The sequence below is a fragment of the Podarcis muralis genome, chromosome 12, assembly GCF_964188315.1.
Source record: "Podarcis muralis chromosome 12, rPodMur119.hap1.1, whole genome shotgun sequence".
In the NCBI taxonomy this organism is placed as follows: Eukaryota; Metazoa; Chordata; class Lepidosauria; order Squamata; family Lacertidae; genus Podarcis; species Podarcis muralis.
The window spans coordinates 60,203,914-60,228,661 of NC_135666.1; the positions used below are offsets into that span (position 1 = coordinate 60,203,914).

Below are 24,748 nucleotides of genomic sequence, written 5' to 3' on the forward strand. Positions count from 1 at the left end.
CACTCCAATTTGGTTGATGTACTAAAATCAATGGCACCAAGTGACTTCAATAAGGTCTCAATTTAAATAAATTATTGCGGCTAGAGGCAGACAGTAATTTTGTTCAAGGAAGAAGAAGAAGAAGAAGAAGAAGAAGAAGAAGAAGAAGAAGAGGAGGAGGAGGAGTTTGGATTTGATATCCCGCTTTATCACTACCCTAAGGAGTCTCAAAGCGGCTAACATTCTCCTTTCCCTTCCTCCCCCACAACAAACACTCTGTGAGGTGAGTGGGGCTGAGAGACTTCAGAGAAGTGTGACTGGCCCAAGGTCACCCAGCAGCTGCATGTGGAGGAGCGGAGACGCGAACCCGGTTCCCCAGATTACATGACCACCGCTCTTAACCACTACACCACACTGGCTCTCGGAGGAGCAAAAGATAAGGGAAAACACCACTGCTTGTGTGCGCACAGTGAAGTTGATGGCAGCTGCAGGAGGGCCAAGCATTTACTGGGATCCAGAGATGGTTGAGAGACCCACCACCAGACCCTGCTACCACGTTCCTGCCATTATCTTTCTGGCTAGTGTTGCCACTTGGACAGGGATTTCCCAAGCACACTAGGGCAAATTAGGTAGGCACCAAAAGAAACTGCGAGTGGTGGAAACAAGACATTAAGTTAAAGTACAGAAGAACAACTACATCCACACAATGCAGTTAAAACACCTGGCTTACCCTAAGTATATTTGGAGCCTGGCTAGTATTATAAGGCAAGGCTAGATAGTCCAAGCTATCACATTGGTTAAGCAAACAGTTTCCAAAGCTTCACTGTCTCAAGCACAATACTGTAAGAGCCAGTGTGGTGCAATGGTTAGAGCACTGGACTATGACCTGGGAGACCAGGGTTCGAATCCCCATTCAACCACGAAGCTCACTGAGTGACCCTAGGCGAGTATCCATCTCTTAGCATAATCTACCTCACAGGGTTGTTGTGAAAATCAACTGGGGAGGAGGAGAACCATGTACACCAACTTGAGTTCCTTTGAAGAAAAAGTGGTTAATTAATTAATTAAGCAAGCAAGCAAGCACTGAGTGGCTAAAGGGAATAATAGAAGGTAGGTGCAAGGATTGTGAACAAGGTCACCCCCTCCTGCTCTCAAGACAGAGTAACTTTCTGTTTTGTGCTCAAGACAGGTGCTCATTAGTCAAAGATTGAATTCAGAATCAATATTTTTCTCTTGTTTTCTCTCACATGTGTAGAATAATAATAATAATAATAATAATAATAATCAAAAAACTTTTATTTATACCCCGTCCTCCCTGGCCGAAGTTGGGCTCAGGGCGGCTAACATCAGATCTATAACATTAGTATAAAATCAAACAATTATTAAATTACCTCCTAAAAACAGGTCAAAATCAAATTAAAGTCTAATTACATGGCTTTCCACAGGGTTAGGGTTGGGAACAGTAAGTAAGAACCGTTAAGCCACTTAACCACTTAAGCTGGTTCTACAAAGATATAAAGAACGCTATCCTTGCCCATCCTGGCTTATAAAAGCTAGCCGGGAAGGACTGGGCGATGGGCTTCGTGGGGTGGTGAATGCTTCCCTCCGTGAGGGAGCCTTCCCAGACCCGCTGAAAGAGGCGGTTATTAAACCGCTTCTTAAAAAACCATCTTTAGATGCGGCCACGATGGCCAACTATCGCCCAGTCTCAAATCTTCCATTCTTGGGCAAGGTGATTGAGCGAGCGGTTGCCGAACAACTCCAGGCACGCCTGGAAGAAGCGGACCATTTGGATCCCTTCCAGTCGGGATTCAGGCCTCATCATGGGACTGAAACTGCCTTGGTCGCACTGGTTGATGATCTCCGGCGGGCTAGGGACAAAGGTGAGAGCTGTTTCCTAGTTCTGCTGGATCTCTCAGCGGCGTTTGATACCATCAACCATAACATCCTTCTGGATCGTCTTCAGGGGCTGGGAGCTGGAGGCACTGTCATACAGTGGTTCCGCTCCTTCCTCCTGGGTCGTGTTCAGAAAGTGGTGGTGGGGGATGAGTGTTCAGACCCCGGGCTCTCACTTGTGGGGTGCCTCAGGGTTCTGTCCTCTCCCCCATGCTTTTCAACATTTACATGCAGCCGCTGGGAGAGATCATCAGGAGGTTTGGGCTGGGTGTTCATCAGTATGCGGATGATACCCAGCTCTACCTCTCTTTTATATCAGAACCAGTGAGGGCGGTGAAGGTCCTGTGTGAGTGTCTGGAGGCGGTTGGAGGATGGATGGTGGCTAACAGATTGAGGTTGAATCCTGACAAGACAGAAGTACTGTTTTTGGGGGACAGGAGGCGGGCAGGTGTGGAGGATTCCCTGGTCCTGAATGGGGTAACTGTGCCCCTGAAGGACCAGGTGCGTAGCCTGGGAGTCATTTTGGACTCACAGCTGTCCATGGAGGCACAGGTCAAATCTGTGTCCAGGGCAGCTGTTTACCAGCTCCATCTGGTACGTAGGCTGAGACCCTATCTGCCTGCGGACTGTCTCGCCAGAGTGGTGCATGCTCTAGTTATCTCTCGCTTGGACTACTGCAATGCACTCTACGTGGGGCTAGCTTTGAAGGTGACTCGGAAACTACAACTAATCCAGAATGCGGCAGCTAGACTGGTGACTGGGGGCGGCCGCCGAGACCATATAACACCGGTCTTGAAAGACCTACATTGGCTCCCAGTACGTTTCCGAGCACAATTCAAAGTGTTGGTGCTGACCTTTAAAGCCCTAAACGGCCTTGGTCCAGTATATCTGAAGGAGCGTCTCCAGCCCCATCATTCTGCCCGGACACTGAGGTCCAGCGCCGAGGGCCTTCTGGCGGTTCCCTCGTTGCGAGAAGCAAAGCTACAGGGAACCAGGCAGAGGGCCTTCTCGGTAGTGGCGCCCGCCCTGGGGAACGCCCTTCCAGCAGATGTCAAAGCGATAAACAACTACCTGACATTCAGAAGACATCTTAAGGCAGCCCTGTTCAGGGAAGTTTTTAACGTGTGATATTTTACTGTATTTTTGGTTTCTATGGAAGCCGCCCAGAGTGGCTGGGGAGGCCCAGCCAGATGGGCGGGGTATAAATAATAAATTATTATTATTATTATTATTATTATTATTAGATGCTATTCAAAATGCTATAAAATATACAGTCATACTTTGGATTACAGACGCTTTGGGTTGCGCGATTTCGGGTTGCGCACCACGCCGAACCTGGAAGTACCGGAACAGGTTACTTCTGAGTTTCAGCACTTGTGCATGCGCAGAAGCGCTAAATCGTGCTTTGCGCATGCGCAGAAGTGCCAAATCACAACCCGCACACAGCGCTGTGGGTTGCAGACACTGCGGGTTGCGAACATGCTTCCTGCACGGATCACGTTTGCAACCCGAGCGTCCACTGTATTTGCAATTTGCCATTAAGCTCTACAGCGCCATCTAGTGTCACATTTTTATAACACACTTATAATGTTATAATTGCAGCTGTGCAGATGAGTCCTCAGGCAATCTTTTGCTGCTAGAATAATTAGCTAAATAAGAGGGGGAACCCAAAGCGGGTTTAAGTGCAACAGCTGAATACACTCCAGTATGTTTCACAAAACAACAAGCAAATGTTGGAGAAAGCACAGGAGCACAGTGCACAGAAGGAGAAGCTGACGTCAGAGCCAAAGGTGTGTTCTGCCCTGGTTCTGGCAGCAGGAGCTTCACATGTTATGTAATTGAATTATAAGTTGTCTAGCTCTGTTATCGTTTACATTTCTGCACAAAAGCCAGGAGCGAAAATTCTTGTCAGGATTCATCATGGTAATGGCACTGAACTAGACAGTGGCATGCTGAATGACACAGCTCATTCAATTCAGGAAAAACAGTTTAATAAAAAGCACTGGAAGCTAAATGCAATGCATTCTCATTTTTGCTTTAGGATTCATGGAAATCCATTGGACATAAACACAGTTGAAACCCCACATCTCAATCAAAAAACAGCGGGAGCTTGATAGATCATGAAATAAACCCTACCCAATGAACTAAACTGTGATCTAAACCATCCTTAAAATCATCTCAGCCAAAAAAGGGGAATTCACTTTGGAAGCTAATCTATAGGTGGTACCACATGTGGTGGGAACTGCCCAAAAATTCAACCCTTTTGGACATAAATCCTACAAGAAATATTCAAAATAACAAAACAGGTACCAGAAGCCACTCCAGAACTGTCCTTACTAAATATCTTCCAAGACAATAACACACACACACAGAGCAAATAACTCATAAACCACTTACTCTCAGTAATCAGCATCATAACTAGACACTTGAGGGACCTGTCAGGAGTAAACATTGACCACTGGTACCAAACTGTATGGGAAACAGCCCTCCTAGAAAAAGCTAATCAACAAACTGAAATTAGCAGAGGGACAAACCAAATAGGACACGTTCACCCCGCTGTGGCTCCCCTTTATTCCACACACAGCCCAGCAAGACCACAACAGGAACCCACCGACAGCCTAAGCTGACCCAACACACACATACAAAACTCACTGCAGTCAACTATAGGCAACCAACCATGCCCTAGGCCCCCCCCCCAGTCTCCCTCACTGCCAATGAAAAGTAATAAATGAATAGAAAAAGAACCCACCCATGTGGCACTGACACAAAACCTTACAACCTATGTAGAAGAATGAAAGTTTACTATCCCCTCTTCTCTCAACTCTCTCCTTACTTCTCTTTCCCCACAACTTTATACTGTCTATAACATTATTGTCTCACATCAGATATGAACAATTTGTAGAAAGAATTCTATTAACCAAAAGCAGAGACACTGTATGTACTTTTATAAACCCAAAATATTTAATACATTTTAAAAGTTGAATAAAATGAATAATACATTCAATAGATGAACCACCTATTTTTACTACTACTATTACTATTTATTAAATTTATATACTGCCCTTCATCATAAGATCTCAGGGTGGTTCACAGAATAAAAAGCCTTGTTTCTCTACCCTGCCACACGGAAAGTTAGTCCCACTCATAACTCCACTGCCTAACGAGATCTGCGACCAATTTTCTGCAGTTCTATTTTTTATCTGGAAAAGTCCCACTTGGACAGGCAGAACTAAAGAAAGTGTGAAGGTTATGTAATTAAAACATTACTTAAGTAATTAAAACACAATGAACTTCTACAATGAACTTCGACAATGCTTAACTTTTTCTTTCTTTCTTTGCTTCCATTTCTAAGTGCCCCCTCCCTCCCCATGTTTTCCCCCAAAAGACAATAGTGTCACACCCCATGCCAGGACAGAAAGTTCCCAAGGCCCACCAGCTTCAGACAAAACAAGCGACGGCTGACAGCCTCTGCGTCAGTTAGAGAACTGGGGTCACTCAGGGGCTGTAAGACAGGATGAAACTGCTGTAAAAGCAAGTGAGGGCACCTTCTACCTACTACCGGTATTAAAAAAACTAGCAAGTTTGTCTCTTTCTGCCACATCCTTGAATTCAAAGCAAATCTTTGATATTTGCTTTGAAATTCATATTAAATTACCATCCTACTCATCAGCACACTAATTTCTGAATTCAAGCTTTGAATATATAATTTAAAGGTAAAGCTAAAGGTACCCCTGACTGTTAGGTCCAGTCGTGAACAACTCTGGGGTTGCGGCACTCATCTCGCTTTATTGGCCGAGGGAGCCGGCGTACAGCTTCCGGGGCATGTGGGCAGCATGACTAAGCCGCTTCTGGAGAACCAGAGCAGCGCACAGAAATGCCGTTAACTTTCCTGTTTATCTACTTGCACTTGATGTGCTTTTGAACTGCTAGGTGGGCAGGAGCTGGGACTGAACAATGGGAGCTCACCCTGTCGCGGGGATTCGAACTGCCGACCTTCCAATTGGCAAGCCCTAGGCTCTGTGGTTTAGGCCACAGCACCACCCACATCCCTTAATATATAATTTAATATATTGTTAATTATGTCAATTATCTGTTACATATGTATATATTCTTATGTTAATTGCTTTATAACAGCCCAGTCCAACACGCAAGTGTAAATTAATACACTTAACGAGGACACAATAATAATTAGCATAAATCTTTAGGGTACAAATACGTTTATTACAGAGCGGGTGGCAAAATGTCAGAATGTTGTCATGTCCCTTAGATCACCAATGACTTTTAGCTCTTAGCTTGGAATTTGTTTGGGGGCAACTGGCTTCATAGAGAATGTGCCTTTTGTATTTTATACATTGGTCAGCTTGCTGTAATAACCATCTGACTGACAGAGTGAGTGTTCAAAGCCCCTCACATAGGAGCCCACAGTGGTCTTTACAGAAAAACACGTAAGGTCAGTATGGCTGTGTTGGGCTCTGAGGATGAAAGACAGTGACTTGGCCAAAACCAGCACTCCAGACAAAGTACCCAGGAGTCCGGCTGGACCAGGCCAATGGCCCACCTATCCCAGCATCCAGCAGGAAGCCTGCAAGCAGCTCCCTGAGTGCAACAGCATCTCCCGGCTTACAATTCTTAGTAAATGTCATTCAGAGACATGCTGTTCAGAACTATGAGGGGGACAAGAAAGTTCTGCTCCTCTTTTGGGTCAGCCTTCTAAATTACTGTTGTTACAGCAACAGCCATGGTTTAGCTAAAATTGGAAGAGCGTTGGGGCTTGTAGATTTTATTAAGCCTCCCCAAAGTTCCCCCATAATTAATGTAATCTAGTGTGGTGAGATTTGAACCAGGCATTGTACAGGCTCAGTCTATTAGCAGCTGCACCAAATCATACCTCTTCCTCTGAATTCAATGGCACGGAACTCCCATCCTATTGTAAAGAGGGACTCGGGTATTACTTTTCTGTTCATTCACAGGATAGGCACCAGGTATGAGAGGCCCTCAGCAAAGCATTATGTGGTCCATTCATCCCTGGCTCCAGTAGCCTTCCTTTGGGCAGCATTACCAGGTTATGCATGTTGAGCCACCCACCATCCCCATTACTAACAAGGCCTGGACATCGTGTTACTCCAGGAAATCTTGAATGAGGAGTGGCTTCCCAGATGCTGCTTCTAGATGGGCTCAAGCCCAGAGGAATGGACAAATAAAGGACCAGACACCTGTGCTGGTGAGCCATTCAAGGCTTCCAGGTACTGACATGGGCTTTGTTCACTCACCAGCAGCCTGAATCCTGGCATTCAAAACAACTCCCAGGGTGAAGGCTTGGTTAAAATTAAGTTCTGCTACTATTCCTGTTTAGATTGGGCTGTCAGATCCAGACCTTGAGATGTCTTCCATACTTTCAAGATGGGCATCACAGACAAAAACAGGAGGGAGATTTACTGGTGGGTTTAAAGGTACAATGCACATCCCTGGGTTTCAACCTGACAGCCCAACTCCTAGCCTACAAGCCCGTGAAACACTTCTGCATTCTTCAAACATAGAGCCAGGATGTTTTGCCGCTTGAGGCAAAGCAGAAAATGGCAGACCTCTCATGTCTGCCATGCCACCCACTGCTGCTGCACGAGACAACTGGAGGTAGCCTGGGGGAGCCTTGGCACACTGAGGGAGGCCAGAGAGGAGTAGGCGGCACTGGGGAGTGGCAGTGGCAGAGTGGGCAGTCAGTGGCATGCTCCTTGGGGTGCAGATCTGCCGCCCCTCACAGTTGTGCCCAGTCTGCTGCCTGAGGTGACTGCCTCACCACACCTCGTAGGTGGGCCAGCCCTGTGTGGAGTGCTATGAAAAGGGTTTCTGCCCTGAATACCTCACTGGTGACTGGCTGAGAACTAAGATGAAAAGTATGCTTCCCCAAATCAGATCACTCCCTCTAAAAGTGGACTCAGGTGGCGAGGAGAGACAGGCACCCTTGCAAAAAGCACTTAGAACCAATGCTTTTTTTTAGAAAGATAGGTGCCAGTACTCACCACGAAGTTGTTACAGTAAGCGTCACACTTTTTAACACCAAAAAAGAGGTGCAGGTACTGTGTCTCCTTGAGTACTCCCTGAAAAAAGCACTGCTTAGAACCAAGACAGAAGTACCATCATGGTTGGAAGAACCCAAGTGTTTCATAAATAAATACAACAAAAAAACAACAAAAAAACTTTAGAGAAAAATCAAAGCTGGATGGAGGACATGCATTATGTACATATTTTTTTCCTAGTCAGGTAGAAAATAATAATAATAATGTGTAAAATACTTGCATTTAAGATACTTGTCAGCAAAGCTGCACTCTGTTGTCTCTGTCCATCACCAGTGACTGCATTTAGACTGTACATTTCTCATGCAGGGACCTATATTTTACTTACGTTATTCTGCAATTGTCTGTGTATGCTGATTACACAATACAGTAACAGCAGCAAGCACTCTGATTGATTACTGCAGATTTTGTTGGCATTTTCCTAAAACCTGCCCTGTCTGCTTTAATAATGCTAGCATATTATGTTATCTTGACTTGGCAGAGTGATTTTTGGCCATGATTTCATAGCTGTGCTGACCTGATTAAAAGTAAAGGTCATCAGCCCAGAGCAGATTAATTTGGTCTGGTTATCTGATGATGATTCATTTTGCATGCTGTGCTTTGTGTATGTCTGTATGTATTGAACATCCATTTGTAACAATGGCTAAGAGAACATGCTAAGATTTATAAATATAGGGTTTAAGGTATATAATTATACCCCCCTTTGTTTATTAAAGTGGAAGGGAGACTGGTTATTTCTGTTAGAGCAGTTATAAAGAGCAGTTTCAAAATATCACATATCAGGCTTTCGAATTCGTTCCAGTAGAAGAATATTAAGACATTCAGTTTGGAGCCAATAACCTATCTTATTTACACTTCAAAAAGTTATCCCCACCACCACTTGCCCCAGACTCTTGTAGTTTTGAGATGACCATATCAGGCCAAATTTCAAGCAGGCAAAAGCCTTTTTTCTCCCCTCCTGCTCAATCCCAAGAAAAAGTTCCACTGCTGAAGTTACTGCCTGTCATGCAGCTGTTTAATACTGTGGCCTGGTTCACATGACACGGGTCATGGCCTGATCCAAGGTGGGTTGCAACAGGCACACTTACCACCATGCAATTATATGGTAAAAGATGAAGAAGTGGGTCCCCAAGTGTATGTTTGGGTAAGAAAAGATTGGAGACTACCTGTTTAGTGAGACTGTGGAAACCTGCCGTTGCCTAGAGAGGAGCTTGCAACCACTTCACACCTTGCTGGTCCTTTTTTTACCGCCACACCACATTGAGCCATGCCAAGGTTGGCTACAAGGCTGGGTAATTTGCCTATCCTGGGGTTGTGGCTCTCCATGAAGAAGCAGGTGGGTAGTTTGGAGATGGTCCTGGATTAGGTTTGAGACCATGCAGAGATGGAGGCAAGTATAACCTTGCCCCTCACTGTGCTAGGATCTCAATGAAAAACACCTGTTATTTGCTGCTTCCTTTCGGGGGGGGGGGGGCATTTTCTCCAGGACAGGAGTGGCAAAAAGAGTTAACTCTCTCCCTGTGAGCCACAATCCCGAACCTGATCAAGCCTGACCTCCCCACATCTCAACCACTTAAAAAAAGCCAACACATTTAATGTGATTGTGCATGTAACATGTCTGTGTAAACACTGCACTTTTAAAGTGCATTCAAAGCACATACTTCCCCTCAAAGAATTCTGGACACTGTAGCCCTAGTCTGGTCCTCAGGAATAAGTCCCACAGTGTTTTGTGGAGCTGATTCACAGAGGACTGTAGCCTAAAGTCCTTTTTTCATCGCCAGAATTGATGTCTGAGATTACATGTAATTTGCCACGTTAGGGGCATTCTTGAAGCAAAAAATAAGAAGGGAGAATGATACATAATTCATATTATCAGAGAGCACATTCCACAACAGCCTCTATAAAACGCTTTACAGTAGTGGCCAGAAGAGAAAAATCTACAATCCTGACAAGTCTGTATATTGATATTCACCCAGCAGCTGCAAAGGGATTCAACACACTTTCATTTGCCACGTCACACATTATTTTGAAAAGAGTTTCAAAATAATATATTGCTACCATGCAGTCAGTTACAATGAACCAAGTAACTGTTCACTGTAAAAAGTAGACAGCAACTTTAATTCTAGGGAAATTGCAACTGTGATCAAGGGGTATGCTAACCAAGTTAAAGTAGCCCCTGATCATAGTTGCAACTTCCCACGAACTGAAGTTGTCTTATTTTTGTTTTACAAATCCAAAGCTTTTCAACAATTTCATGTGCTGGTTTCTGTGTTGCCAGCTTTAACTCTTCAGATGTTGAGGCACTGTGAATTCATTTCTTTATGAAATAAGTTCACCTCTATCTTCTGGCTCAATAAATTTTAAAAAGTTGCAGTTTCCTGGGGGACATGAGCTAAGGTATTGGCTTCTAACTTCCAGAAAATCATATTTTGGTGCAATCCTAAACTTGCTTACCTGAGAGTACTACTAAACTCAGTGGGACACGCTTTTCAGGTGTCATGTATTGGATTGCACTATACAATAGCTAAAGGACCTAGAGGAGATTTTGTGGAGGACACCTGGATGGCAAGAGACAATGAGACTCATGATAAATGGGAGGAAATTAGCCCTATTTTAAATGAGGAACTGTCTAATTAGAAAGTTCACTTTAAAAGAAAGAGGCTGGGATTGAGATCTTGATGTTCCTCTCATGCCTTTTTTATTCCTCTTGCAGCTTCATTGATTCCATTTGGGTTAATGGTGATTTACTGCAGTGTGAAAAGAAACAAGCCCTGAATCTAATTGCACTGCTCCATAATTGAGAGTCTGGTAGGCTGGTGCATTTTACAATTGTACATAGGCTTACAAAACCGATGTAACGTGAAAACCAGGAGAAATGTGGTAGAATAATGAGATTTCTCTGTCTCTTCCTATACATGCTCCCTGTAAGACTAGCTCTGCTGCTACATAGTGCAAATCTATAATCTCTTTTCTAGCAGAATTATGTTTCAAGGGATTTCCAATTTCATTCTGTTGTGTGTCAAGGGGTCTGGCTGGTTAACCCCACCCCACGTTCACCATGTTTTGCAGTTATGTCTTCCATCAACCACATATTTAGCAGGTATGTGAAATGCCCCTCTGCATGTCCTGAGGCAGCTGTGCAGGATTCTTTCACATGAGGGGGAATTCTGAGCCACTTAAGATTCCCCATCACACGGGGCAGCCCTACACCTGTGGCAACTGCGTGAAGAATAGTGTTGGAGATTCACACTGATCAAATTGTATTTCAGGCTTAGTTGAGTGATGTACCTCTTTTTCTAGAAAAATAGTACTATAGTATTTAGGAAGGCTACATCTATACTTGAAGCATAACATTGCAACAGAGATGAAGGTCACCGGTTTTGAATGCACACCTATATAAACAAACAACACTTCCTGAAAGTAGAAAATAAAGATACTAAGATGGGCTTGGTGTTTTTCCCCTGCTTTTCTTTTTAAAGAACAGTTTATTAGGACTAACAACAATTTATACTACACCCATCTGACTGGGTTGCCCCAGCCACTCTGGGCAGCTTCCAGCATATAGAAGAACATCATCATCATCATTATTATTATTATTCAACATTAAAAACTTCCCTATACCGGGCTGCCTTTGTATGTCTTCTAAGGTTGTATACAGTAGTTACTTATCTCAAAGAAAAGCTGGCAAAGAAAAAATAAAAACTTGAAGCACACACATAGACATGTGATTATAGCAGACATAAGAACAAAACAAGTAGACAAGAGAAAATCTCCCACAAATATAGAGCCCAGTCATGCTCTTTGACCCAAACATATTTAGAAAACCATTTCACTCGAAATATATTTCTCTCTCTCCTTGGAATCTTTCTTTCCTTCAATTGACAGCCATAAGGGCCATGAACCAAAGTTTTTCCATAAGGGCCATGAACCAAATCTGAGAATACAATTCCTCCATCAAATGAGGGATGACTAATTTCCCGCTTCAGGCTACCATCTAAAATGTCCCTCGCCTTCCAGAGCCCCTCCAATAATTTGGGCTAGTGCTATGAGCTAGCTTTCACTTTGCCAGATGTCTTCTTCTCAGTGGAAGACCCTTCCACCATAACCAGAAGCCCTTGCTTTCCAGCCCAGGCTGCAGCCTCATTCTTGCTGCAGAATGAAGATACTCGGCTGCTTCTCAACACATCGAGCAGGAAGAAAGAGTAGCCTCTTCCTCACACTTTCTGTCGCCTGTGTGTTGTTGAATAGGCAGCTCAGGCCCATTTGCAATTAAAGACCTCCTGGAAGGCTTGAATTGTATTTTTTAACCCACCTTTTCTAGCGAGTTAGGACGTGGCTGCTTCCCTTCTTACTAGAATTGAACCGTGTTAGGGATCCTGCAGCAGCCCCGTCCTCACTCGAGACACCTGACTCCCCGCTAGGGCAACAAGGGCTCCCGACCTGCAAGGCCGCCTCCTCGCTTCTTCCCGGCTGGCGGGGCGGAGGCGGGCAGGCGCTGCTAGGCGGAGTCGGCGGGGCGGGCCGGGGCGGGCCTTCGCAGCCTGGCCCTTCTGCCGCCGCTGGGCCTCCTCCTCCTCCTGCTGCCGCCGCTGCTCTTTGTGCGCCCTGCCTGGCGCTCGCGGCCGGAGACCCTCCTGTCGCCGCCCCGGGACAGCGGCCCAGCCGGAGGGGGCGCGACCCAGCAGCCGCTTGCCAGGGCGGGCGGACCTGCCCGGATCCCCGTCGTCGCTTCGGAAATAAGCGGTCTGGCATCCGAGCAGAGGCGGGCGGGGAGAAGCCGAGGATCCCGCTCCCTCCGCGCTCCTTTCCCGGAGGCGCTTCTGCCCTTTTCCTCCCGCCGGAGCGAGATGCCGCTGCCGTTTGCTGCTTCCGAGCGCCTGTGAGGAAAAGGGAGAGATGAGCCATTTCCAGCAGGGGATCCTACTGCTGCTCTTCCTGCTCCTGGAGGTAAGGCGGATCAGTATTATTACTACTGTTCTCATTATAGATGCTCGGGGTTTGAGTGTTTTCTGCCATCCACAATGTACATTTGGAGCCCTGTTGAGATTTAATGGAGACCCGGACGATTATAGGCCATATAACATAGGCAGGGAATAGCAGCCTCATTCCTATTGAGATCATGGTAAGCGATATTATTGTCCCAGCTGTGCTTCTTCGGAGTAGCAGCATTCAGTGGTGTGCATAATCCTGGCTTCCAGTCTTCCAGCCTGCAGACGGGCTTACCACCTCCAGCTGGGTCTCACAGGTAAGTGTTATGAATTTCCCACAGACAGACTCTTTCTATGCAAAGCTGGAACTTGAGCAAAGTGAAGGTGGGGCAGGGCTGCTTACTTAACCCTTTTCCTTCGGGGCTTTTACCTGGAAGGAATGCCCCCTCCCAAATTGCTCCCCTTCCCCTGCAGGGAATAAGACCCATGACCACTTTTCCTTTTAACTGTGGAGATAAAAATATATTGGGAGAGGGATTTGGAGTAGAAAAATGATTTGGGGAAAACAGTTAAGCCTTACACTCTGCCCATGGAGAGTTCAAGGTTCTAGCCTCCCGTGACAGCTTTTTATTTTATTTTAATTCGTTTTATTTTAATGTTGCATGCATTGGACCTGGAGAAATAGGCCTAACTGGTTTGTAGATTTGAAGGCATATGGTCAGAGATAGGATTGAGGACTCTTACCTTTATTACTAACTGCTGATGTTAACTCCGCAGGGAACTAAATGTGAAGTCGACACACAGATTTGATACATCTTAGCTGCATTTTCATTTTTAATCAGCTGTGAAGGTTTTACCCAGTTTTGATGGCACGGGCCTTGTTTCTTCCTCATCCTCACCATTATGAGTTTTTATTTATAGAGAAATATCTGAAATCACTAGCTTCCTGCGCATTGCAAATAAATATAATACAAATTTTATTAATCACCAGGAATCATTTGTATTGCAAAATAATTACTGTTCTTTTTCATTAAAGTACTTTCTTATTATTGCTTCGGGTCCTCCTCCCAAATGTGATCCTGTTATGTAGATTAAATTCAGTAGTTATTTTATTTAAGTAGAGAGGCCTAGGGCTTTCTGCCTGCTAGGGAAGTCCCACCCCCACCCCCTGGCTAAGTAAGGGCAGGCTGTGGCTACTCAAATAGTGATCAAAATATACTCTACACATACTCCAAGACAGTTCTTATCCACATTTTTCAGAATCAAGAATGGATGGGCTCTGTTGGTACAATCCAAGACTGAGCGGCTACTCAGTTAGCTTGGTGACAGGGCCTAACTGGACATTGTGTTCCAATATTTGTATTATAATCCAGATACTAGAGTGTTGTTGAAAGAGGATCACCAGGAATGGAGAAGTAATGTAAGAGGAGCATAGGCGCCGACTCCATGGGGCTTGAGGGGGCCCGAGCCCCCTCAAAAATTCGTTTGGGGGGGCTCCGCCCCCCCAATAATCTCCGGCGCCCCTCCAGCAGAGCGCCATCGCCGCCCCTCCCCCAGCCCAAAATGCACAGGGAGGGGCGGGCTGCATGCCTCCTGCCCTCCCTCCCGATCAAAAGCTCCACCCAATTTCCTTTGGAGCTGATTAATAGGCGCAGCACGCTCTCCCCTATTCGCTCACGAGGAGGCGGCGCCACTTTATTTGCATATTCATGAGCTTATTTATTATTCATGAGCTTTCCCGGGCCCCCCCAATATTTTTTATAAGTCCGCGTCCCTGAAGAGGAGCCACTGCTGTCTGACTTTCCTCACTCCAGGTGGCCTCACAGTCTCCTCTCCATATTGGGGGGTGGGGCGGGAACCCGTCTAGCTGTCTGGGAGAGATTCTTATTTGTCACAAGTTACAAGTCAAGTTACAGGTGCTTAAAAAACCCAGGGAGTGGCGATTTTAGGGGGAGCAAGGGGGCAAAGGACTCAGTGAATGCGCCACTGGGTGATGGTGGATTGGCGCAGTAAAAGCCTAGCGCCAGCATTCAAGCAGGTGACCTGTCTGAATCCTGGCTCAGTGAAGCTGGAGGCAGCGCTTCCTTGTTTCATGAGCAGCGAGCTGATCCAAAGAAAAAATAGGAAAAGAAGTTTTCACTGCAAGGCCTGCCTGTTCAGGTGCCTTTATTTAGCCATGCCAGGAAAGATTCACTGTGTTTGAGAGAGTAATTTTAATGAATCTTCTTTGGCTACATCATCATTCTGTTTTGCTTTGTTTTAATCAAAGAGGGTTTAAATTGTTTGTAACTGGGTCTCTTCTCTTTGGCCTATTTGCCTTTGTAAAGCACTTAAGGCATTTTCCTAGATTCAGCACTGCTTAATTTTGCGTAATAGAAGCAGTGATTAGGTAGTATGACCCCCCCCCCCACCTATTCAAGCCATAGGGTAGCTTAGGAGAATTCTTCCAGCTTCGCAAATGGGTTCTGTCTGTTTTAGGACTCTATCTTTGATTGATCTGTAAAGACGAATAGCCATAAGGACTGTATTGCTGGAAGGATTTTTAAAATTTAAGCCTGGTATTTCACCCACGCCCCTTGATTTTGACAGAATCTGAATTGTGTTGTAATATATGAAACCACCTCTAGGAAGTTCTTTGTAGGCTGTGATTTGACACAATGGCTCCTAGGTAGAGGTCAACTACCCTAGCATTGAACTGCATTGATTCATGAGGAGGTGAATCTCCCCAGTAATTTTGCAAACACTGTGTTTACACTCCTCCTTTGCCCTGTCGTAGGAGGTCTCCAGGAACATAAATGTATTCTTTCTGTTAGTTATGGGATTTCAGATTGTATGTTCATTGAATGATCAAAACATATGGATCACTCCATATTAAGGAGTCATCATGAACACACTTGTCAGTGCAGATTTCTAGATTGATCGACTGCACACATTTTTTTGAACTCTGAGCTGGGGGTATTGCCAGCTTGATGCGTGTATTGTGTATATGGGGGTGGAGGAAGAAGCAATTTGCAGCTCTTTCATCATTATCATGGGAAACTGGATTTGCACATATGACCTGAGTGGCTTTTCACATGCAAGGTGCGTGAAAAGTCACGGAAAAAATGGTAGCTTTCCCCCACTTCCTCCCATTGCAGAAGCTGTCCATATGGGTGGGTGGTGTAAGATATCAGAGGTGGTTTATGGTGATCCCTTTTCTGAAATGCACAAGGGTATTTCTAGTCCTAATCTTTCTGATCTCAAGTTCCCTGTGTAATAGAACAGAGAAACTGATAAATATTCTGTCCATGGAAGCATTTACTTTAGCTTGGCTCCGAAGGCTCCTCAAAGTCCACTAGGAACTTAATAACTGTCAATCATCCCCTGCTTCCCCCACCCCAAGGAACGTAATCAGAATGTACAACAGTGATTGCCCAGCAAACCACACGACAGCACAATAGAAGATTAAGCTTTCAATGTTCAATCCATTAGGAGAAGCCCTGCAGTATTCCTTGTAAGCTTTAATTGATTTATAAACAGGGTGTTTCAGCATAAGTTGTTAATGCTTCATGTACATGTTTTGCTTTTTTTGGCTGCTATATCAGAATTTCCTTTGATCTAAGCATTCAGGGCATCAACACACCTGGAGTTTTCAGGGAATGTGCTTAGCTTCTAGGAAGACTCAGACCTTCTTTTATAATGGATTTTTGGAATTTAGTTCCCTCCCCCTTTTAAAGAAACAAACACTCATTTATCATTGACTGGGTTGTGTTGTATATATGTTCATTATATTCTTCCCATATGAGCCTTTCTGGGTCTTAAGGTCATCTGCTGAGGCCCTGCTCAGAGTGCTACCTCCAGTGGAAGGCTTTGCTGTATTTGCAGCACCAAAGAGACCTCTCTGTAGCTGGAGCCTGGGCAGTGTGTATGGAGCTCCTGGGCTGCCCCGACGAAAATACCTCCCTCTCAGCCTTGCTGATGTACTTCAAAGGAAAGGAAAGCAATATATTTGGCACCAACTTGACTGCAAAAGTTGCCAGAAAGAGGCATACAAGCAGTGTTCAAAATTAGCCAGGCACGAGGTGCATTTTTGCACCTGGCTTTTGGCCACTTGTGACCAAGTGAAGATGCCTGGATGCCAGGATGGCGTGTGATACCTCCACCACCTGGAGGTGTATGCCTAGGGATCATTGGATCTGGACTGTTTTTGGACATTAATACCCCATCCTGTAGAATTCTATCAGTTATGTGATATATGCACAATCAGAATGAATTTTAGGAATGAAAATGCTTTTTCTGTGTAGCCTGAGCAGGCACCATTAAGAAAAAGAGGTGGGAACAGGCCAATATATATGTGGACTGTCCCTGGATCTTTTAAGTTCTTCTTTAAGTTCTCAGAGCTGTTAACCTAGCTCAAGGTTGTCACCTGAATTTGCCAGATGTTTAACTGACCATCAATCACAGTCAGTCCATCATTTGAAAAATAAGACTTTAGAACTGTCTTACCCCAAAATGGCAACCACTTTGATGACTGCAACTTTGGTTTAAGGAACCATTTGGTGCCTAACTCAGTGTTTCCCAACCTTTTTTGGGCAAAGGCACACTTGTTTCATGAAAAAAATCTCGAGGCACACCACCATGCCAGATGGGGAAAGGTCACTTTTTACCTATGTAAAAAAAAAAAAAAAAAAATAGTAACAGCATAGAAGGTAATGGTAAGCTATAGCTTGTTTAGCTTATACCTAAATCCGACACTGATTGGTCTCCCTTCCAAGGCACTCGAGGTCCCACATGAAAGCGAGCCCCCAGCAAGGCCTCGACGGCCTGCAAGGCGCTTCCCCTTGCGAGTGGGAAACGGACGGACGGCGGCCCGAGCACGACCTGGCGCCCTCTCAGCTCAGCGAGCACGACCTGAAAGCTCTGGCCGCCTCCCTGCATGCCCTCCCGGACCTGGAGTACGGCGGCAGCAGCGCGCCTCCTTCGACGGGCCCCGACGGCAACCGCGAGCGGCCCCGTCGGCGGGCCTCGGCGGCGGACCTCCTGCAGGACAGTTCCGGCTTCGCGCCGGACTACGAGGGCTTCGAGTACCGGGGCGACCCTTACGAGGAGGTGGAGCCGCTGCGGAACCTGCCCGCCTTCGAAGCGTGCTCGCCGGCCTCGTCCGAGTCCACCATCGACATCTGCTTCCTGAGGCCCGTCCACTTCACCAACGAGCCCGGCAGGACGGAGCGCACGCTGCAGCCGCTGCCCAAGAGCGCGGCGCCGACGCCGCAAGCCAGCGGCACCTACAAGCGCGAGGTTTTCCGCAGCAAAGGCAAGCAGCTGAGCCGCTCGCTCAAGGAGTTCCCGCGCAGCAGCGGAGGCGGAGGCAGCTCCGAAGGCATCGCCAGCACCAGGCTGTACAGCACCCGTAGCAGCAGCGGCAGCCGCTTGCCGACCCCGACGGAGAGGGGCTTCCCGGCCCACGGCGCCCCCTCCGCTGCCTCCCAGAGCTCCCAGCGGCACCACTTCCCGCCGCCGAGAGGAGCGGGCGACCAGCCCAGCTTTCTGGAAGTAAGGAGAGCAAAAGGCAAGGGCAAAGGCGCTTCCTAGCCAGGGTCTAAGCGTGCCTATGTGGGGCACGTTACAGCCCCGTGACGTCAGCGCCACGCAGGCAGCCAGGCAGGCAGACGGCGAGAGCCCCGCGCTGGGCGGCCTCTCCTCGCCGTCGCCACCCCGCCTCTCGCCGCCCGCCTCCCTCCCACGGCACACCAGGCAACGTGTCGCGGCACACTAGTGTGCCGCGGAACGCCGGTTGGGAAACACTGGCCTAACTTATATATCTGAGTTTCTAACACTGCATACAAGACATCATCCAACTGCCCTTGGGACTCCAACTCTGCATTTAAGTAGGGTTTACTCCATAGCTTTTTCTTCTCCCAAAGATGTCCTTCAAGGCAGCAGGGATGGATTTTTTCCTTGGGGTTTACTCCCAAAGCCTTCATCATAAATGAGTATAGCTACAAGGTAGCGGAGGTTTAGGATGAGTTTTCCTTCTCCTAGATGGGCTACCTTCCCAGGCTGACAAGCCCCATCTGCCCCTCACTTCCCTCTACAGCACATGCAGAAGCCGCCTTCTTGACTGTTGGACCCCCTCTTGGTCTCATCCACTCAGTCTGCTGGAGCCTGTCTTCTCCTGTAGAAGTCTGCTAGGCAGAATAAGCCTTTGGCTTGCCAAGTTTTATCTGGAGGTTTTGTGCTGCGTGGTGGAGTAGTGGTTGGTATACCAGGGGTATTAGTGGGAATGGGGTTGTGGACAGTTTACCTGCTTCTTCCTTCCATGATTTAAGCATGGTCTGTGTGAACCTGTTTAGTGTTGTGGGGTTTTCCCTTAGGCTGTTTGGGAGGAATGGGTATGCTGTGGTAGAGGTATTTCCGATTATGTCTCTCTCCAAGTGTACCCATTGTTTTGTCTCATCTTCTAGAATGTACGGGATTATGTGGCTCATTTGGTTGGTGGATTTGGGGTTTATTCTTGATTTTTTGTGGAGTTGGGCTGGGGGAATCCAGATTGTGAGGGTTTGGAATATGTAGGTTAATTTTGGGAGGGTGGTCATTTTGATCATGGCTATTTTGTCCGAGAGTGAAGTTGATATTGTACAATCTCCTCAAATCTTTATTGCTTTGTCATCACAGGGGGTTGTAATTGTGGAGGTATAGTTTGTTGAGGTTTGTGGTTATTTGTACCCCTAGGTATCTGAATTTGGGGCAGCAAAGTTTTATCTTGGTGATGTTGGCGAATTCTTTTTGGATATGAGGGAGCAGGGTACTGAAACACATAGCCTCAGATTTTGCAAAATTTACTTGTAGGCCCGACACCATTGCAAATGTGTTGAGTTCTCTGATTAGGAAGGTTGCTGTGATTTTGGAGTCTGGTGTTGTGACCATCAGGTCGTCCTCAAAGTCCCCTAATTTATAGGTTCTGCCTTTTATTTCCACTCCCTTGATGTCTGTGGCTGCTCAGATTCAGATTGCTAGAGGTTCCAGAGCCAGGGTGAATAGGAAGGGAGACAGTGGGCATCCTTGTTTCGTGCCTCTTTGGATTGCTATGGTATTTAAGCTGTTAGTCCTGCATTTTGCTGAGGCTCAGGAGTAGATTTGTTTGAGGGTTTGTAAGAAGTTGGGACCAAATTTTATGTTAGTTAGTACTGCTAGTAGGTATTATTTCCATTCTAGGCAATCAAAAGCTTTGAGGATGTCTAGGGACATAATTGTCAGTGGGAGTTTAGTTGCCTTGCTGTGTTTGATCAGATTTGGTAGTTGGTAGTTGCCTTGCTGTGTTTGATCAGATTTGGTAGTTTCCTGATAAGGTCTGTTATATAACGACCAGAGATGAAGCCCATCTGGTCCAGGGCTATTTAATTTGTGTAGGAATTTTTTTAGGCGGTTAGCCAAGATTGATGTGAATATCTTGTAGTCTTGGTTTATTAATGAGATTGGGCAGTATGATTCTACTGAGGCTGTCTTTGGGTGGTTTTGGGATAGAGACTATCTTGGAGGAGGTCTAGGTTTTAGGAATGGCCTCCTTTTATGATGTTGTTGAATAGGTGGGTCATGTAGAGCATCAGGGGTTCTTTGAATCATAGTTTTTAGCCAGCATGCAATGAGGTCTGCTGGGTTTTGTCCTTTTTCGGGGAAGTTGCGGAAGCGGGTGTTGCAATGTCTACTGCGATCTTCGAGGTCTGCTTGCTTAGTTCTCATTTATGTGCTTTGTTTCCAGGTGGCTTACCAGTTCAGCCAATTCATTTTTCACATGTGTGTTTAGAGCCTCTCAGTACCACTCTATTAGTCTTTCTTGCATTTGGTTTTTATTTTCTAGAGTGGAGATTCTCCTAGTGAGGGTTTCCACTTCGGAGGTCAGGTTGCTGAGTCACTGTGTTCTCCAGTAGTTCTGCTAGTCTTTGTTCTATTTTCCTCAGGTCCCGTTTTGTTGTTGGGTTGTTGTCATCCTGGGGGGATGTCGTGGTCTCAGTGCTGTTCACCATCTCCCTGGTTGGTGCTATCTCAGTCTCTCTGGTGGCCTTGGTTTGAGATGTGTGTGGTGTCCTTTTGGAGCGGAGTGTGTTGTAGTTAGGAGTTTTGGTGGTGATGATTCCTGGATGTTGTTGAGTTGCTGAGTTGAACAGATGCAGTAGACTGGTGGCTTTTGCAGAGTGTCAGGATTAGGCTGCGATTTTGTCACGTCTGGGCTGTGTTTTAAGGGTCACTGTAGTCGCCTCAGCTGTGTTGGTGAAGCGGGGATCAGACAAGCAGACAGACAAGCAGACCAACAGACCAACAGTTGACATAAAGGGATTAACAAGCAGAGATGCAAGAGACCCATGGGGTGGGGCCAGAGGGAGGATGTGTGTTGAGGGGGTTGTTTGTGGATACACACACACCTACACACTCATACCACAAATGAGGGAGTAGGATGGGGGTTAGGGCTTCGTAGTAAAAAGTTAAAAATTAAAGGCTGGCAAGGTTGTATTCAAAAAAACAAAAAGGGGAAAGAAGGGGGGGAGGAAAGGGAAAGTAGAGGGAAATAAAAAAGAAAAATAAAGGGGGCGATTAGTAATAGTAATGATTAAAAAATGCAGTGGTGATTCAAGTTATAGTATGAGGTAAAAGACCACAAAAGGGGGGTACTATTGAAAGTAGATGGGGAGATATATGTATGTAGGTATGTGATATTATTATTATTATTATTATTATTATTATTATTATTATTATTATTATTTGGGGGGAAGGAGAGAAAAGAAAAGAGAGAAGAAGGAGGGGGATGGAAAGAGTAGAGAGTTTAGGAGTTAAGAAAGAAGAAAAAGAAGAAGAAAACTGAAGATGTTGAGGTGGTGGTATCTGAAAGTTTTTTTATATCTATATCTATATATTTATTTATCTATATATAAAATAAAATATCTATATATAAAATAAAATGTATATAGAAAACTCTTTTGAGGGGGGATTATTATTTACTTATTATAGATAGATAGATAGATAGATAGATAGATAGATAGATAGAGATATATACACTTTAAAGAGAAAAAGGAAAGAGAAAGAAGGAAAAATAATAGCAATAACAATAAAGTTGGGGGGAAAGAGGTGATGATAATAATGGAAGGGCAGGGAGGGAGGGAGAAAAAGACTGTCCGATTTCTCCCCCATTTAATTTAAATAAAATAAAAATAAACAAATAAAAAGTAGAGGGATCAGGGCTGAAGCTATGGTCCCAGGAAGTGGCCTGTGTTGGTTTAGGGTCTCTTTATGGGCACTGTCATTTTAATTCTTGAGAGTTAGAATGAATGAATGAATAATGTACTTAAAATATATTTTTTAATTAAGAAAAGAATTTTTTTGGATCCTGTGTCCGTTTCCATCTGCCAGCAGGGGAGGGCCCGCCCAGCGCCTGTCTTCTCCCAGGCGGCTCCCTTTGCGCGGCTCCCCAATGGGCCCCTTCCCGCTTCCCTTTCGCTGGTCACCAGAGATGTCGGGTTGGGGCCAGGTTTGGACTGGGCTGCACACTTTTATGCAGCCTCCCTGGCTCTCCTGGTCCCCTCCTACCTCTCTCTCAATGGCTGCAGCAGCGGCTGTGGTGGTGGAGGCTGGTGAGTCTTCAGCTGGGGGGGGGGGGGCTCCGCCGAGTTGTCTGCTCAGCTCCGGAAGCCTCCAGACCTCCGAGCTCTGCTGGATCACTTATGGGGCGATCCCAGTCCTGGTGGAGCTGAGGTCATTGGGGGTTGGGGGCTCCACACAGCCCTCTCAACCTTCACGTTGGCCCCCCCTGGCTCCCCCCTGCTTGTGGCAGCATTGGTGTTGGCGGTGTGGGGACCAGCCAGAGCACCCTGTTGGTCTTGGCGGTCCCTGTGAGCTCAGCACGGCTGTTGCACTCGCCATCTTGCTTAACCCATGCCTCTGTTATGGCTTTGAAGGCCAAATGGGAGAGGGAGCAAGTTCTTAAGGCCCAATGCTTTCCACCTAGAATCACAGAGTTGGAAGGGACCCTGAGTATCATCTAGTCAACCCCCCTGCAATGCAGGAATAGGCAGCTGTCTCCTACAGGGATCGATCCTGCTACCTTGGTATTATCAGCACTATGCTCTAACCCAGGCTTCCTCAACCTCAGCCCTTCAGATGTTTTTGCCTACAACTCCTATGATCCCTAGCTAGCAGGACCAGTGGTCAGGGATGAAGGGAACTGTAGTCTCAAAACATCTGGAGGGCCGAGATTGAGGAAGCCTGCTCTAATCAATGGAGTTATCCAGGCTGATAATTGTTCCATTATAACCTGTTCCATTGTTCATTCTAATTAAAACGAATGCTTACAGGAAGAGGTAATTGTTACAGGAAGAGGTAATGGCCAGAAATTAGTAATGGTTAAGAATGCTCAAACAGGAAGGGACAGCCACTATATTGGCAATACAGAGAGCAGGAGACCAAGTGTTTGGTTGCCTAGGTGATGTAGAAGGAAATACACACCCCGACCAAAGCAGCTGGGCTCTGCTGATTTCTGAAATGGAGTCTTGCTCTTTTGGAAATGGCGATAGCTACAGTATGTCAAACAGGCCGGACTCTTTGCTGGTGGGGGGATGAAAATGCACTAGGTTAATTTTACTTTCAAACATTGCCATCACCAAGATTTTGGAAATGCATATCTGCATATATTTTCAGAACTGTAGATACCAATGAAAAGAGGGCAACACTGAATCAGTCTCTGTGCTTGTGAAGAAAAAAATTGTGAAGGCAGAAAAGATTAAATTGAATGTTCACTTGATTTACTTCATCTAAAGAGGTGGTTTATCAATATTTTCTGAAGAGTTTTCCCCAGAAGGCACAGAAGGCCTTTTGCATGCCTGGTCAGCCTCCTACCTAGTGGTAATAAGTGGAAGAAAGCAACACACAAGCATCACCTAACATTTTCAGTCAACAGCATGTCAAACATTTTTAATTATCAAAGATAAGATGAAGGTGGCTTAGGGTGAAATTTGGTGTATATAAACTGAAAAATGAAAAAAAAAAGTTGTGGATTTGGAAAAGATTCTGCAAAATAACTGATCAAAACATTTCAGTAACAATGGATTTCTTTTTTGGTGGGAGGGTTGCCATGTTTCCGGAATTTCCCAGACATACATATGGCAACCCATTGTCATTTTTACTGATTTCCCTCAATAACTTTGGGCAAAACTAAAAAAAAAATGCAACAACTTTGCCAAAAAAAGCTCAGGCAATCCTAAGTTAGTGGCGATGGTAAGTCTGCTAAGTATTCTAGTTTTCTTGTAGCTCTTACTTTACCCTGGATTCAATCTTCTTAATTCCGTTTTTGTGGCTGTAGCTTTATTGAAGCGCATCAATGAGTTAATGGGTCAGTTTATTCTTCTATCACAGCTGATAGATTATTATGGGTACACTAAACGTTTAAGCTAGAAATAACGTACATTTGTAATATATTTCATGCAGAAATCTTAGTGCACTGTAGAAATGTTGATTAAACCTGATTACATGGAAATTGCATGCATGAGTAGCTTTAGAGTGGAGGCACAGAGCAAAGTAGGATTATAAACAAAAGCAATTTACTTGAGAGAAAGTGTGTGGAGGGGAAGGAAGACACGCAGAGGCTACCTGCGCAATTAGATTTGGGCAGTCATTCTACTGTTTCCATAGTCATTATTTTTGTAGCATTGCCAATGCCTTGTCTTTATTGATTACATTTCTTTTAATGTCTTATGAAATTCCATCCAGTCATAGAGCCATCTTTCTGGGCTAGTTCTTGAGGTCAGTATGGCTATGTTTTTGCCAGTGCTCAGCAGTCAGAAAGGGACTTTGCTCAAGTAAAATGGAGGCAGTGCAAGACTGTGTGGTGCTTCTTCTAACTACCAAGCA

General features: G+C 45.5%; 1 protein-coding gene across 1 annotated transcript in view; it reads left to right on the forward strand.

Moving 5' to 3' along the window:
• Positions 1–12,704: 12,704 nt before the first annotated feature.
• Positions 12,705–24,748, forward strand: part of VOPP1 (VOPP1 WW domain binding protein) — a 37,860-nt gene continuing 25,816 nt past the window's right edge. The window contains exon 1 of the mRNA XM_077916544.1: positions 12,705–12,893. Within this exon, the coding sequence (XP_077772670.1) occupies positions 12,843–12,893 (51 nt within the window). The 5' untranslated portion in view covers positions 12,705–12,842. The remainder of the gene's footprint in view (positions 12,894–24,748) is intronic.